This window comes from Macrobrachium nipponense, chromosome 3 (assembly GCF_015104395.2).
Source record: "Macrobrachium nipponense isolate FS-2020 chromosome 3, ASM1510439v2, whole genome shotgun sequence".
Taxonomy (NCBI): Eukaryota; Metazoa; Arthropoda; class Malacostraca; order Decapoda; family Palaemonidae; genus Macrobrachium; species Macrobrachium nipponense.
In genome coordinates this window covers 81,027,841-81,043,114 of record NC_087202.1, presented here as the reverse complement: position 1 = coordinate 81,043,114, position 15,274 = coordinate 81,027,841, and the positions used below count along the sequence as shown (strand labels likewise).

The window sequence follows — 15,274 nt, the reverse complement described above, 5'->3', positions numbered from 1 at the left end:
TCTAAAAATTAGTTTGTGAAACAAAGTGAATTGTTATTTTCCAGAAATTTCCAGCATTTTTCAAATGTTCATGTCTCAAAATTAGTTCATGACCCAAACAGAATTTTTATTTTCCGCATTTTTTTTTGTTCGTATCTCAAAGTTAGTTCGTAGGTCAAGGGTGAAATTTTACCTATAATTTTGGTCGGGGATCGAGTTGTACGTGGGTCAATGCGTTCGTGAGTCAAGGGTCTACTGTAATTTCAGTCTTCAGAGAATGTTCCTTAAAATGAAGTAAAATAGTGTTGAGAAGGGAAATAAATTATTGTTGCTGTCTAAACTTTAACACTTTACATGAATTTTAAACATCAAATATCATTAAGTGTTTGGTAAAATTTTTCAGTGAAAGTTGTCAAGTTTCAACAACTATGAACAGAGGTTTGTTGCATAGCAAATTATAATGTGGGAGTAAAATAGGAAAAAGGTGGTACATACTGTGCAGCTGACATACAATATAGCATGCTGTGTGTGTTTTTCAATGAATGAAGCTCCTGGTCTTGTGTTTCAGATATTTGATTTTGGCAAATGAATTACTATTAGCATTAATTGTTTTATTCTTTAGTGAACAGGAAATCACAGATTTTGGCAAATGAATTACTATTAGCATTATTTGTTTTATTCTTTAGTGAACAGGAAATTACAGACTGGGTAACATATACAGTAGTCTTTGGGTTTATAATGTGTAAATTGAATGCTGTTTTATTTCAAACAGAATTCAGGCTTTTTGGTTTAAAATACAATTCACTTAGATTTCTAAAGTTATGATTGGTTTTGAAAACCAAAAATATTCTGGAAATGCATTTACGGGAGTCCCATTGTTCTTTAGTTTGGTATTTATGATTTTGCATGCACTAATGCAAGATTAAAAATGGGCATATACTGTTATATTATTTGTTGTTTTTAACTTTCAGGAAAAAGCCAAAGAACTCCAGCGCAAGCGTTATGAAGAATCCAAACGAGGAGTCAAATCTCCTGGATTTTCTGGTGGTAATAGTGGAGGATTTGGAATGTCTGGAGGTTTTGGAGGGAACTCTGGTGGATTCACTGCTCCAACAGAAGCTATAACCCCAACACAGGTAGGTTTTGGGATGTTTCTGTGATTAATGGACTGATGTTTTGCATAGTTAGTAAATCTTATGTAAAACACTTACTTCCGAAGAATAGTATGTATATATATTTTTTCTTCTTCTTCTTTTTCAGGAATCTCGGCCTGCCACCATTAAGCCATCGGGCCCTAACCGTGCCATGAAGTTGGGTAGCAAGGCAAAAGATGTTGACTCCTTTGTGGATCAGCTGAAATCAGAAGGAGAAAGGGTAGTTTCTGCTACAGAGACTGTGAACAAGTTAGCTCCAGTTTCTACTCCACAAGTTGACGTGGAACCGTAAGTATTCATTAATTTTAAGAGCAAAGGCATCATGAAATTGTGGTAATATAGACTGTTTGAATAACTATATAGTCTTGAAAAATAGGTACAATAACATATTTATAGCAAAATTACATGATGTACATTGAATGCCTTACAGCTGGATTGTGGGATGTGGTTTTAAAAAAGGAATACAGTATTAGATTTTTATGTAATGTATCTGATTGGCATTAGAGAGCTTCACTAATAGTTTATTATAGTTCTGCTATCAGAGCTATCAGAGTTCAAAAGTACTTTTATTTGTCAAGGCTTTTTGAGGTTTCTGTTGACTGAAAAATTTTCTCATATTGTGTTAGGTATGTACTGATCAAAAGACTTTCTTGAAATGATACACTTCATTAAATGCTATGAAAAGTTCTCGGGTTTGCCAGCTAGATGTATCTTTATTTATGTTGAGTCTAAGGCCAAAATATAATGATTTTTCAAGATAAACTTATTTTGTACAAACCCATTAATCATAAATCTTTTTCCATTCAGTGACTTGTAGCTGCACCAAAGGCAAAGGCCCCACTGTTAATGCCCAAAACTATTCAATTGTCATGTAAAACTTACTGTAGTACTATTAAATTTGACTTTTTTATGGAAGTTTATTATGTTTAAGTGAAAAGACCCATTCCTTGTTTGTAAAGTAAGGTATTTGATGAGATGTGAATTTAAAACCTGCTTTGATAAAGTGTGTTCAGATTCATAATGGAAGTTCATTGGGAAAATCACAAGAATGATTAAGTTAATGGAGAGATGTGGTGTCCAGAGGCTACGAGAACAAGACTTGCAATTGCCAAGATCATGATAGGTTGGAATTGTGATGAGTAGATGAGGAACTTGAGCCATAAAGCAGTAGAATTGGAATAGCAGGACAAAACTTGTGGGGAGAATGAAAACCATGAAAAAGAGGGTAGATGAAGACATTGTCCTTTGGGAGTTAGGGCAGAAATTGCACTGTACAAAGGTCAGTTTAGAGAACTCATTTTGTATCCAATCCCACATAGGGAAAATCTCACATTAAAATGTTTGTGGTGGTGATAGGGCGAGATATATGTATTGATAAAATTTAGCAGTACCAGTCCTATAAATCAAGTGTAGGATTGGGCCATTGTAGAAAATGGGCAAGGAAAAGGTGGGGTTTGAAAGAAATGGGAATGGATAGATAAAGCAGTACACATGTTTACCAAAAGGACACTACAAAAACATTAGGGCAAATGTAATAAACCCAATTTTATTACATTAGTTTTAATTCAGTCAATTGACTGGTACTACATTTGATAGTATTATTTGTAGAGAATGCCACTGTGATTTGGCTATTAATTTTAGCAAACAGTAAATGTAGATTGCAGACAGGAACTCAAAATTAGGTTTATGGTTATATAATTTCAACAGTTTTACATCTTAAAGTGATAAATTATATACTAATTATATAAACAGGAAGATCAGCTTATACATTTATTAAAGTACACTTAGTCTAATTTCTTCAAGTTGATTACCATTAGAAGTAATTGTAATTAGACTGAAGATTTATTAAGATGGTTTTTGGATTGTTAAAATATGTCTTCATTATCTTGACTCTTTCAGGATTCATATTGTAATGGCAGAAGACATTATTGTCCGAGCTGGAAGAGATGGTGGCTTGCAGAACATGGAGGTTCAAGGTATCTTGAAACTGAGAATTACTGACGCAGACCATGGCTATATCAAAGTGCAGGTAAGGAAATTTTTATATTATAAAGATAACTGTTGCCTTTAGAGACCTGTCAGAAATGATTGTATTCAATACTATCCTAGTTTTTCAGCATTTTGTTTGTTGTTTGACACTACATACCGTATATACTTGTATATTATGCGACTTTTGAAACCTAATTTTGAAGCTAATTTTAAAGGGGTCGCATCATACACACGGTATAAAATTAGTGTACCGTCTATGCTTTCCCAAATCGGCAGATTGCGATAGTTACTACCGGAGGAAAACCGTAGATCTTTTAAAAAGTTATGCTTTACTTGTATTTCACTATATCCAATAATATTGTATACATTCTCATATTACTATTGTATTTTAAAATACAAAAGAGCAATCGTGCGCCATTTGCATTATTTTGGTTTATACAACATGTTTAACTGTTCTAGACTAACCATCAATAATTTCCAAATCAGTTGATTAAGGCACAATATCGAAGGATTTTTTACTTTTTGTTTTACTCGGTAAAAGAAACATTTGTTACTTGAACTATTATTTTTAATTTAGGATACACAGGTAAGTGAAAATTTATTAAAGTAAAAAAAAATGCATACAATTAATAAACTAAAATCCTCCAAATTTGCTCTCCGTGTCCATATCATCAAATACTGCTCTGAATTCTTCGCCATCAAGGCAGTCATCATATTCGTGATCTTCCAGATCTTTGATCATTTCATCTTCATCTGCATCTTCGTATAGGACATCGTCAATTCATATGGAAGGTATAGTCTTGTCACCGTGGCGAGCTCTCTGGCGTGGCTTTTAAAGATCTGCCCTTATGCTAATTTTTCAAAAACAACAACTGTCCGTGTGTGACAGACCTTTGAATGTCCTTGAGACAAACCCCGATGCTATAATTATAAGTTTATAAGGGGTTTTCATTCCCAGGTACTTTAATCTCCTTCCTATTCGGCCCTGCTCTCTCTCTCTCTCTCTCTCTCTCTCTCTCTCTCTCTCTCTCTCTCTCTCTCTCTCTCTCTCTCTCTCTCTCTCTCTCTCTCTTTTTCTCCTAAATCTTACAGCTGTCCGAGTGAGAGCTTTTTTTATGGGACAACATAGGCCCGCATTTCGCATTTTCCGTACCTATTTATTTTGTATGCGATTGCCCTTTCTCGGCTGTGAAGTTGATGTCTATCCATGGCTGTGAGATGACCAGGAATAACTTGTAAGTTGGTGTCAAAGTCACTCCACACTTCAGTCAGGCCAGAGCTTTGCCATATTGCATTCAAGCAATATTCAGTCATTGTTTCCTATCTATTATTTTGTCAGAGAGAGAGAGAGAGAGAGAGAGAGAGAGAGAGAGAGAGAGAGTCTGTCTGTCTGTATACGATTGGTTATTTTCTCACTCGTCAAACTTACTCTGTTATGCTTTATTTCATATTTCCTTGCTCGCCAATTTATTCTATACCTACGATATTAAGAAATCAAGATATGTGTAGAAGGGAGAACTGCCTCCAGACTGTACAGTCAGTATGGATTTAAACACACGTGGAACTGGTTGAAATATTCGCAACAGCACCAAAATGAGATGCCATGTTGATAGAAAATCTGACTCCATTTCTTGTTATTGCATACAAAAAATTTATCAATCGTGAACCTACGTAATTTATTTAGAATTCTGTGTAATGGTAAAGATAATATTTGATATCTGTAATGGGAGAAATGGTTTTATCTCTGTTGTTGTTATAGATTTGGCAGATATGCGATCAGACACGTGGGAGGACCAAAACAGCCCAGCCAGAGAGCTCAGCTCATTTTGTAAATACTATTGATTGGCGTGCTAGGCTTACCCGATTCATTTGGGTGTGCGCTGCAGCTGCTGCTACTGCTACTCAAATAATCGCATTTTTCTTACTAATCTCAAGAGTTGATCATGGAAGATCCCAAGATAATAAAATAATTGACATATGCCAAGCCTTGGAGTCCTAAATATTTACTTTGTCTGTCTATCAGGAAAAGATACTGATAAATTGAATTGATGGTATCTTTCCTGAGAGAGAGAGAGAGAGAGAGAGAGAGAGAGAGAGAGAGAGAGAGAGAGAGAGGCATGGACTAAATGTACAAAGAGCAGAGAACAAATCTTGACATTCCTCGAGAGATTAGAGAGATGAACCAAGGCCTTCTAGGATGAACTCACTCTCTCTCTCCTCTCAACTATACTGTAAGTGTTAACTTGAGTCTCTGAAACCAATAGGTATTAGCACGCGCAACTGTATGTGTGTGTGTGTATGGGCATGCTGTTAAAAAATGTACCGTACCTACTGGTAATACCTACATCTTGGAAGGTAAAACAAACAAATTTTGTTGTTGTTAGTCGCCGGGGATATAAAGGGTGTGACCAGCAGACAGAAAGATTAACATTTTTCCAGAGATTAAAGAGCTGAATTTTGTTTTGAAGGTATGTCAACCGCGTTAGTAAAAATAGGTATCATCTTCTAAAGAAATTTTTTTTCTCTTTTCTTTTTGCGGAAGAATCTTCAAACCATTTTGCATTCAAATTAAAGAGAAGGAGTCATTCTATTCTTCATGTAATCAGTAAAATACACTAATAAAAACTAAAGCTACGTACTGTATGGAAAACACACACATCATCGTTAGCTTCGCGTGTGTAAACGTTCATTCTAAGAAATTCACAGAGTAGTATAACTAACACCTGATTGGTTGGTTGGTAGCCATGGAGATCTGTTATCCAATGACTGCCCTCTCCTTCTGTTCTATTTATAGACATATGCCGTGGATGGCACTAGGTTTGAAGGTTACCATGTTCGTAATTTTCTGACTGCTGACAGCAAAAATTACTCAATAATTTTCTTTATATAATTATTTCTTCGTGAAAACAATAATATAATATGATCATTTTAACTTTAATGTATGATGGTATGAAAAATACCAGTGTGTTGTAGCGATGCATCATCAATATAGTGGTATGAAAATACCACATGGTGTTGTAGTGATACGTAATCACAAAGTACAAATCCCTTTCTCGGACGATCCTCAAAATTTTATGACACTTCAACTTCAAGATCGATATTGTGAAATATATTATATAGTCATACTTATTGTTAAAATTCACAAGTTGAACTGCAAAACATTATTATATTTTGATTTTTATGTACATATATTTTTTGCATTTTATGGATTGTTTGTTTTGAAAATAATAGCTATTAGTGAACATATGGTATTAATTATCCCACTATTTTATTATAGGTGATCTTAATTATCTCACATTCATTGTAACAATAATGAAAAACATAAAGGGAAAAAAATGTTTTTGCTGCATTAGTGAGGTTTGTTTGATTATGCATCTGACCTCACATTTCCAAAATCTGAAAAATTCCAAAAACCGAAACATCGGAATGTGTGTGTACTGCACATTTTTTTAAACACTCACACAATGTCTACACATTTACTGATTCCCATTGGTGAAAGACTCAAATTACAGTATTTATTCCTGAGAGAGAGAGAGAGAGAGAGAGAGAGAGAGAGAGAGAGAGAGAATTATTTAGGACTCCAAGGCATGTTATTTTTACAATTATTTTATTATCTTGGGATTCTTTTTTAATCTTGAGATTTTCTATTCAATTCTCGAGATTAGTAAGAAAATTACCGTAACTTGACTAGCAGCAGCACACATCTGAATGACTCGGCAAATGCTAAACCACCAACCTTATGAACTGACGCTCTTGGAAAAGGAACTCTCATGATACATGAGATACTTGACAAAACCACTGTTTATTGGTGAAAATTTGGGGGTCGCATGATATGCGAGATCGCACGTTACTCGAGTATATACGGTATATACTATAATGCTATTAAGCATATATTAAGTATTTTGTAGGTTTCATGACTTACAATGAAACTGTAACCAAAGTCTCCAAATTCTTGTGTGTGTACAAAACAGACATCATGGTTTAGTAAACCAAGAAATGGCTTGATTCCCGAACCTGAATGTTTATTATCGTATTTAGTCCTGACTCCAATTAGTCAGGATTTGAATGTTCCTTACATCCATGACACTTGCATATCCACACAAATTTAGAACAGAGAATTTAACAGCAAATTAACTTCTTTAGTTCTTATTCAGAAGATGTGTACTTAAAAATATAGTAACGTCACCCTATCTGTTGCAATTTTGTCCATAATTAGGTTCAGTAGGTTTTCATGTTATGTAGCTATTTTTGTTTACGAAAATTTGCTTTGGGTAAGTGGCACCACATTGTAATGGACCTCAAGATAGCAGATTTCAATACTTGAAGGACTTGCCTGAGTCCAGTAGAAATGAGTAAAATGTTACCAGAGAAATCTGCTGAGTACCAGTAGACAGGCTTTCTTGTTTAAGATTTCAATTGGAAAAATGTTCCCATGAATGATTTTTCTTACTGTCAAGTTTGTATTATAATAATACCTCCAACTTTTTAAAGTGAACTGTTCAAGGCAAATCACTGTTATTTTCAGGTTGACAACTGTGAAACTAGACAAATTCAATTACAAACTCATCCCAATGTTGATAGAGAACTTTGGCGCTCTTGTGGACAGATAGGTATGAAAATGTCTAATAGGCCTTTCCCAGCAAACACAGATGTTGGTGTACTTAAGTGGCGCTTCCAAACAACAGATGATTCCCAGGTTCCTCTTTCAAGTAAGTCAAGTACTGCAGTGTGGACCTAATCAGGTTGAAAAGTTAAACAGGCTGAAATATAATTCTTGCTAAGATGTGGATAGCAATATTTTGCAGAAAAGCTTTACTTATATATAATTACAATAAATATTTTTCTTTTTTCTAGTTAACTGCTGGCCACAAGAGAATGGTGCAGGTGGCTGTGATGTTAATATTGAATATAACCTGGAGAACACCGAAATGGAATTAAATGAAGTAACTATAACCATCCCCTTGGCTGCTGGAGCACCACCTCCCGTTATTAATGACTGCGAAGGTGAACATGAGTATGATCGTGCCCACTGTGCCCTGGTTTGGAGGATACCCATTATTGACAAAACTGCACCAACTGCAGCTATGGATTTCACTGCCCGTGGTGTTCCAGATAACTTCTTCCCTGTTCGTGTGAGTTTCAGCTCTACTCGGCCATACTGTGACCTCAAGGTAAGAATGAATGTTGATGGTAATATTTAAAATGTTTACACAAAAATCATTTTAATTTATATATATACGTATATATATGTGTAAAAGCTGTTACCCTTCAGAAGCTGAACCCTGTTCATATGGAACTAAGCCACAAGGGCCATTAACTTTAAATTCAGTCTTCCAAAGAAAACAGGAAGCCCCCTCTTCCTGGCAGCATCAGCTAGCGGCATTCCGGTTTTACACTGCTTGGCTAACAACGTCATTAACCAGATTTTCGGCATCAGTAAGCAGGTCATTGGCATTGATAAGTGGTTTATCGGCACTGATAACCAGTTAACGGCACTGATAAGCAGTTTATTGGAGCTTATGACATAGTGAATGCCATTTATTACCATAATTATCAGCAATTTTCGGTTAGTGGCGCTTGGCCAGGAACAGAACCCCGCCATTAACTGGGGGCTGCCCGTATGGTGTTCGTTCAAAAGAAGTTACAGAAATTAATGGGAAATACAGATAGAGATTAGTTATTAGAAAAACGTAAATTGATAATAATAATGTAAGTGAAATATTTGAAGTTCCAATTAACAACATCCTCTGGGAGGCTGTTTCACAGTCCAATGGTGTGAGGAATAAAGAACCTATTAAACTTAGACATTCAGCAGTGAGGCACATTTATTGCATATTGGTGTTGCTGTTAAGCAAATCGGGTTGCTCTCGGCAGGAAAATGGAATTGGGATCAATTGTGAATGTGAAAGATCTGTTAAAATAAAACTTTTGAAAAAGTGACCAACGAGAGGCCATCTGTCGATTGTCCAAGCGTTAACTGCCAATACTGTACGTATTAGCAAATAGACACCTACCACTACAAAACAAAGGTGGGCTTTGGGTTTAGCCAATGCACTACCAAAAAATCTTTATTGAGATGACTGAAAATTGCCATATGTAAGTTGACCTGCCATGCAAATAAACACAAAGTTCTTACTTCAAAACAGGTTGGGCCTATACTTGCCTCATAGGTGGTCACCAAAACACTTGTTTGGTAATAGCCTACGCTAAAAATAAGCCACTTAGCCAATGAGAATACACTGAACATAGAACTGTCAGTACATGATATTATGGTTTATATTTTTCTAATGAACAATTAGCATAATTATACAGTACTTACTGGGATCTACTGACCTTGCATCAGTTCCACCTTGCCGCCAGTCTTGCACCTTGTGTTTTTCACAACACTCAATGATAATCTTTATGTTTAGTTTATCAGATAAAAACTTAGGACTATTATGCTATGGGTCTGAAAAGCTACTAGGATTCAACCTCTCAAGATTCTTAGCAACCCGGTTTTCTAAAGTTTGGAGCAGGGCAGATCTTGTCAGATAGGGCATTGGAGGATATTGTAAGCTACTTGCTGCTTTTAAGTCTATAATGAAAATAGGCAAGACCTTGGGACATATGCAAGATAACTTGGATGCCAAATCCTTCCAAGAAATTTTGTTAAATTGGAACATTTTTAATTTGCCATTCAGATATTGAATATTTGAGGAACTGGTATCGAGATGTAGCATTGGTTTTTATACTATGCTTAAATTGTTGGTTATTTCTCAGAGTGAATGTACACACTAAAATTTTTTTGTTTTTCCTTTTCTTTCAGGTCTTAGGTGTAGTGAGCACATCAGATGGTGCTCCCATCACTTTCTCTCAAGAAACGCAGTTGAAAACAAATGTGTACGAAATTGATTAGGGTTGTTACTTGTTGGTTATGGTGCACAATAACTATTAAATTCAGATGTTTTATTACTACAAACTTAATCCATGTACAGAAGGCTGTAGGAATAGGTTTCCCAAGCCATCATAATGTAGTTTATTGTTATCTTCATTCCTATTCAACATTTTCACTGCTGATTACCGGTAAGTGTATCAGTTTCATGTGAGTAGTTAGCAATCTGGAATGACAATACATAAATGCTTTCATCCTAAAGACAGGAATTCAATAAGTGCTTAAGATATATTGTACAGAGAAGCCATAAGTTCTGTATATATGGTACACCATCCCTCTTTAGTTTAGTTTCTCCCTCACACTCCATCTATTCTCTTAACAATACTTGTCATGTTTTGTGTCTTCTTAATGCAGTCTTCTTTTATTTCTGACCACATAGTATGACACCAGTTAGTGTCAAGTTGTTATCACTGTGACTTAAATTTTCCCTAATTTTCTTAATAATATGAAGCACCAATGTTGGTAGCTATATTGTCTAGTCATGATTGTCAGTCATCGTTGGTTACGAAAGTTGTTGAGTCATGGTTTTTGAAGAGACCTCATAAGTCATATACATAATGAGAAAAGTATCTGATGTGAAGATGATATTGGCAGTTTTAATATCTTTATGGCTTATCTTGAATCTTGGCATGGATAATTCAAAGGATTGGTTTGGGCTGAGGTCTTGAAGTTAATGTTTTTCTATAAATTTTGGGTGAAAACTTTGAAGATATGGTCAGGAAATAAGTTTTGACTGTCTTTCTTGCGTTATATCCTGGTATTAATTTAGGCTTTTTCTTTTGATGTTCCCAGTATTACTTGTTCTTTTTTTTTTCCATGCTGAATAGGCTTCCTCCTCAAGGATTTAGATGGGATGAGAGGGACAGATGAATTTGATTATAGGTGGCGCATGCTAACCACATTTGATGAATACTATTTCATCTCATATGATAAGGATGTATATAAAGATTGCCTGGTAGTTAATGCACTTTTCTATAGTACCTTGAAATGTGAGTTTTGTGACAATATTCTTTCATTTTTACTACTGTGAAATGGATCTATTTTTATTGTGGGGTACTCTATTTTAATTTACTGTTAAGAAACATTTACTAAAAGTTTATAAATCGCCTGAGGTGATGATTTTGGTAAATTGCTGGAACTTTTAATACCCAGCTTGTTTGTTGATCAAAAGGAGTCTGACTAGGTTTAATTTGGAGCTTTGAAATAATACTCTTAAAAATTGTAATTTTTACCAGTTATTGTTGCAGAACGTCCATTTAAGGTACACGTATTTAATTCATGGCTTAAGGGAAATGAGGTACTGTAGGTACAAGTTCTGAAGCAGCCTTTGTCCAAATGTTGTATTAAGGTTTAAGTTATGAAATTGTTGGTAATTTATAAGGAAATTTACTGGTAAACTTGAAATATTTTTTTTAATATACATTGTATATGATATTCATTAAAGATATGAAAGCCAAGAATGTCGCAGTACTTTAACCTCATCATCACATTTTGTCTCATCCTCTTCAATTTGGTAACCTTGCATCATTAAGCCTTTAAATTCTTTTGTTTTTTCTTATTTTCTCTTTGCATCAGGCTGTTCCTTGTTGATGTAAAGTATAAGGCAATGGTCTGTAAGTAATGGAATGGAATATATAGAATTTAGGCCACAGGCCAAGCACTGGGATCTATAAGGTCATTCAGTGCTGAAAGGTAAATCGAGAGATTTATTTCCTGAATCTATATGTGTAAAGTATAGTTTTGACAGGTAATAAAGAAACATCATTATTTTAGGAAGAAGATAATACCATCTGGTTTGCTTAAGCAGGTGGATGATTTTTAGTTTGGTCACAGATATATCCTAATACGTAGTACTCGTACCCTTTGCTTTCTTAGGTTCTTTCATCTAGTCTTCAATTCATTTCTTGAAGTAAATGTATTTCATAATTTTTGAAATGAATCTTACCTCTCCATTACATAGCTTTTACTTCCGTGCCAGCAGTAGTTCGACTAATATCCGTCTCCTATCCATCTGCTTCCCCCACCCCTACCGGTGGACCATTAGGTACAACCATTTATAGCCAGTCAGTCTACTTCTGTCACTGGTTTCAGGATTTTGACAGATTCTTAACATACTTGGTTTCCTGTTGGTATTTTTTTACATGTTCTTTTGTTTTATTTTGAATATTCATTCAGTAAGAACCTGTATGGTAAATTGCAGTTGCCACAACAGGCATTATATTCAAATTTTATTGACCCTCAAAATCTGTATTTTGTTGAGGAAAGACTTATGAATGCATAACTATGTGAATTATAGTTAACATAATGCAAAAATGATTGCAAAAGGAGAGAGTTTTTTAGGTTGTAGAAACAACTAGTAGTACTGTGTAGAGGATAGATCTTGTAAAACTTGCGTTAAAGTGATGTATGTCTTGTCTGCTTCCCTATTTAGTAACTGGTTAAGTCATCTGATGCTTCTCAATCTGTTCAATCTGTTAATCCAAATGAGTTTTCCGTCAATACTGAGCATTAGAATTGACATGTTTGGTTAATATTTTATTTTTACATGGGGTGTGTTCCGTAAGATATTTAGTATTATTTATTCATTGTTGTTTTCTGCGCCACCCTCCCGAGAGTCAGGTTAAGTTCGGCTTTTTCCCCGCGTCAGAGGAAGGGTCAACGCCCCCGCTGTATTTTTGCCATGTCCTCAACTTGGAGTAACAGGGAACCAGGACATGTCTGAAAGCAGTGTGGATCTGTCCCCATTGTCTCCTTCCTCTGTTCAGTCTGATGTCGGTGACTCTAGTTCCATAATAGCAGCGTCTAGGGTTAGTGACATCAATTTCAGCATTAGTGGCACCAAGTCCAGGTTTAGCAGCATCTGTTCAAGCACCAGAATTCTTTCTCCAATGGGATCACTTAGGAAAGAATAAGAGGAGTCTCTTGATGCTTTTCCCTCTTTTAATCCTGTATCGGATTGGCTTGGTAGGATTGGTGCTTTGACTCTGGTAGTATTTCAGTGAGTTTTAGCTGCTTCTGCCAGGTAGTAAGCATCGACTAAAGCTGCTTTGTTGAGGAATCTTACCTTTAGCTTTTAGGAGTTTTGCTTGAATCCTCTATAGCTAAGGATCTTTATCGGTTTAAGGCTAGCTGTCAGCCAGCACAATGGTGCACCTCGTAGTTACGACGCACCAGTCGCCTACATTTTGACCACATTGCTCCGTTCTTGCTCACCTTTTGCCACCCCACCTATTGCACGCATATCTATTGCTTGCCCATTTGTAGTCTTGGCATTCTGTTTCATTTTTCCAAGTCTTTTGTGGTTTAGGAACTTTTTTGTTGAGCTCACAGGTTCCCAACGAAAACAGTGTCTTCCTTTGGAGCCAGAGCAAGTGGTTTTGTCAGAGGTCATTTCAGAAGAGGTTTTAATCCTTGATGGAAGCTTGTTAGGAGTTAAGTGAAGTCAGCTGCTGCTGTTCCACTATTGAGTGTTGTAGCCTCTACCCTGGTCTCTGGTATATTTTCGGTAGCTAAGACCTATTCTTTTATTTTGGCGGGAGGGCAATTGCTTGTTCTTCTGTTTGATGAATCAGGTGCTGATATAGAACTATAATGTGTAAGTGGTCGCAATTTCTTTTTTGAATAGGTTCATTGATTTCTGTAAGGAGAGGTTAACACATGGTTTATGGAATACGGGGAACCTTCATTTGAGCTGTATTTCATTAGGTTTGTCTGTGTATGTTCAAAACTTTAGTGCATTTCATGGAAAGGGAGCCTCTTGTAAGATTTTTCTTACTTGCCGCCATATATTGGGGGGAAAGAGAACTGCTTTGTTATCTTTGGGTCTCTTCCCAAGTCTGGAGAGAGCACTGGGGAAGGACTAGTCCCTGCGTAGGTTGAGTGAAAGATAGTTTCATTGTTATTGAAGTTAAAGATATTTTCATTGTTTGGTTTTCTTGTGGAGAACGTTTCATCTTTATTTGTGGTTTCTATCGCCACCAATTGCTGCTAAGAGGTTTTCAATCCTCAGAGGAGTTTCTTTTTGAGCAAACCAGAGGTCTTCTCATCAAGGTCTTATGATTGTTGGAATTTTTTTTTTTTTTGACAAGGCAAGAATCAGGCTTGGGTTCTTTCATTTTACTTGAACATGGGTCAGCAGGTGGTCTCTCATCAGATTCGATGTTTAAGCTGTCATGGGATGAAAGATCTAGTCTTTTAGATGCCTCAGTGTAGGTCTGGGGTGCAATTATGGGCGAGTTAGATGGGAATTTAACCGGTAATATTGCAGGATTTCTGTTACACCTCTTATCCCAAATTCTTAGTGATCAGAGGAACTTCAAGCAATGTGTGTGTAGGGTAAAGCATAAGTAGCAATAATGTGAGACAAACCATCTTCCCTACTTAGGTACATATACACATGTGTACATGTATACATAATGTGCAGGTTTATGTATATATATACATTGTATATGTGACATCATTAAATATCTTTTATCCAGATAGGTACGTATTGATATTTATTCCTTTCTCAGAGTAAGAAAGGCTTTGGACAGAAGCCAGAAAGATTGTGACATTTTCTCAGTTTGTTCTGGGTAAGAACAACATATTAAGGGACCAACTAAACAGGATGGATGAAATTCTGCCTACAGAATAGTCTGAGTTTTCAGCTACCTCAGATTCTGTAAGAACTGTAATAAACCTGAAATTTAGGCCGATTTTGACTAGGAACAGACAGTTAATCTTTAAATTCCACTTGCAGGTCTTCAGACTGGTTAGGCAAGAATTTTTTCAGCAGTATATTAGTTGCTTATAAGCCGTTACAGCTCTCATTTTATGAATGCAAGAGAGGTACTTGTCAAGAGTAGAGGATCCAAGGAATATAGGATACTCTTATTACTATAAATGTAGTTCCTTGGTGGATAGGAAGATTAATTTTGGATTGTGTTACCTCTTCTATTATTGATATTTTTCAGAAGATGAAGCCTATTCAAAAGGAACAAGCCACAGGGGCCATTGATTTGAAATTCAAGCTTCCAAAGAATATGGTGTTCATTAGAAAGAAGTAAGAGCTGGTAAAGGGAAAAGAAAAAAAAATTAACAAATAGATAAAAATGTATTAAATTTCAAGGATAATATTATTAGGGTAGTAATGCATTGCACCTTCGCTTGAACTTCTGAAGTTCCAATTGCACAACATCCTCTGGGAGGCTGTTCCACAATCCAACAGTATAAGGAATAAAGG

The 15,274-nt window shown here is 35.8% G+C and overlaps 1 protein-coding gene across 1 annotated transcript in view; it reads left to right on the top strand.

Annotated features, from left to right (window-relative positions):
- LOC135221848 (coatomer subunit delta-like) overlaps positions 1 to 11,513 on the top strand; it is a 43,330-nt gene extending 31,817 nt beyond the window's left edge. Inside the window, exons 4-9 of the mRNA XM_064259775.1 lie at positions 951 to 1,115; positions 1,240 to 1,421; positions 3,033 to 3,162; positions 7,648 to 7,831; positions 7,977 to 8,293; positions 9,928 to 11,513. Coding sequence (XP_064115845.1) covers positions 951 to 1,115; positions 1,240 to 1,421; positions 3,033 to 3,162; positions 7,648 to 7,831; positions 7,977 to 8,293; positions 9,928 to 10,017 — 1,068 coding nt within the window. The 3' untranslated portion in view covers positions 10,018 to 11,513. The remainder of the gene's footprint in view (positions 1 to 950; positions 1,116 to 1,239; positions 1,422 to 3,032; positions 3,163 to 7,647; positions 7,832 to 7,976; positions 8,294 to 9,927) is intronic.
- Positions 11,514 to 15,274: the final 3,761 nt, after the last annotated feature.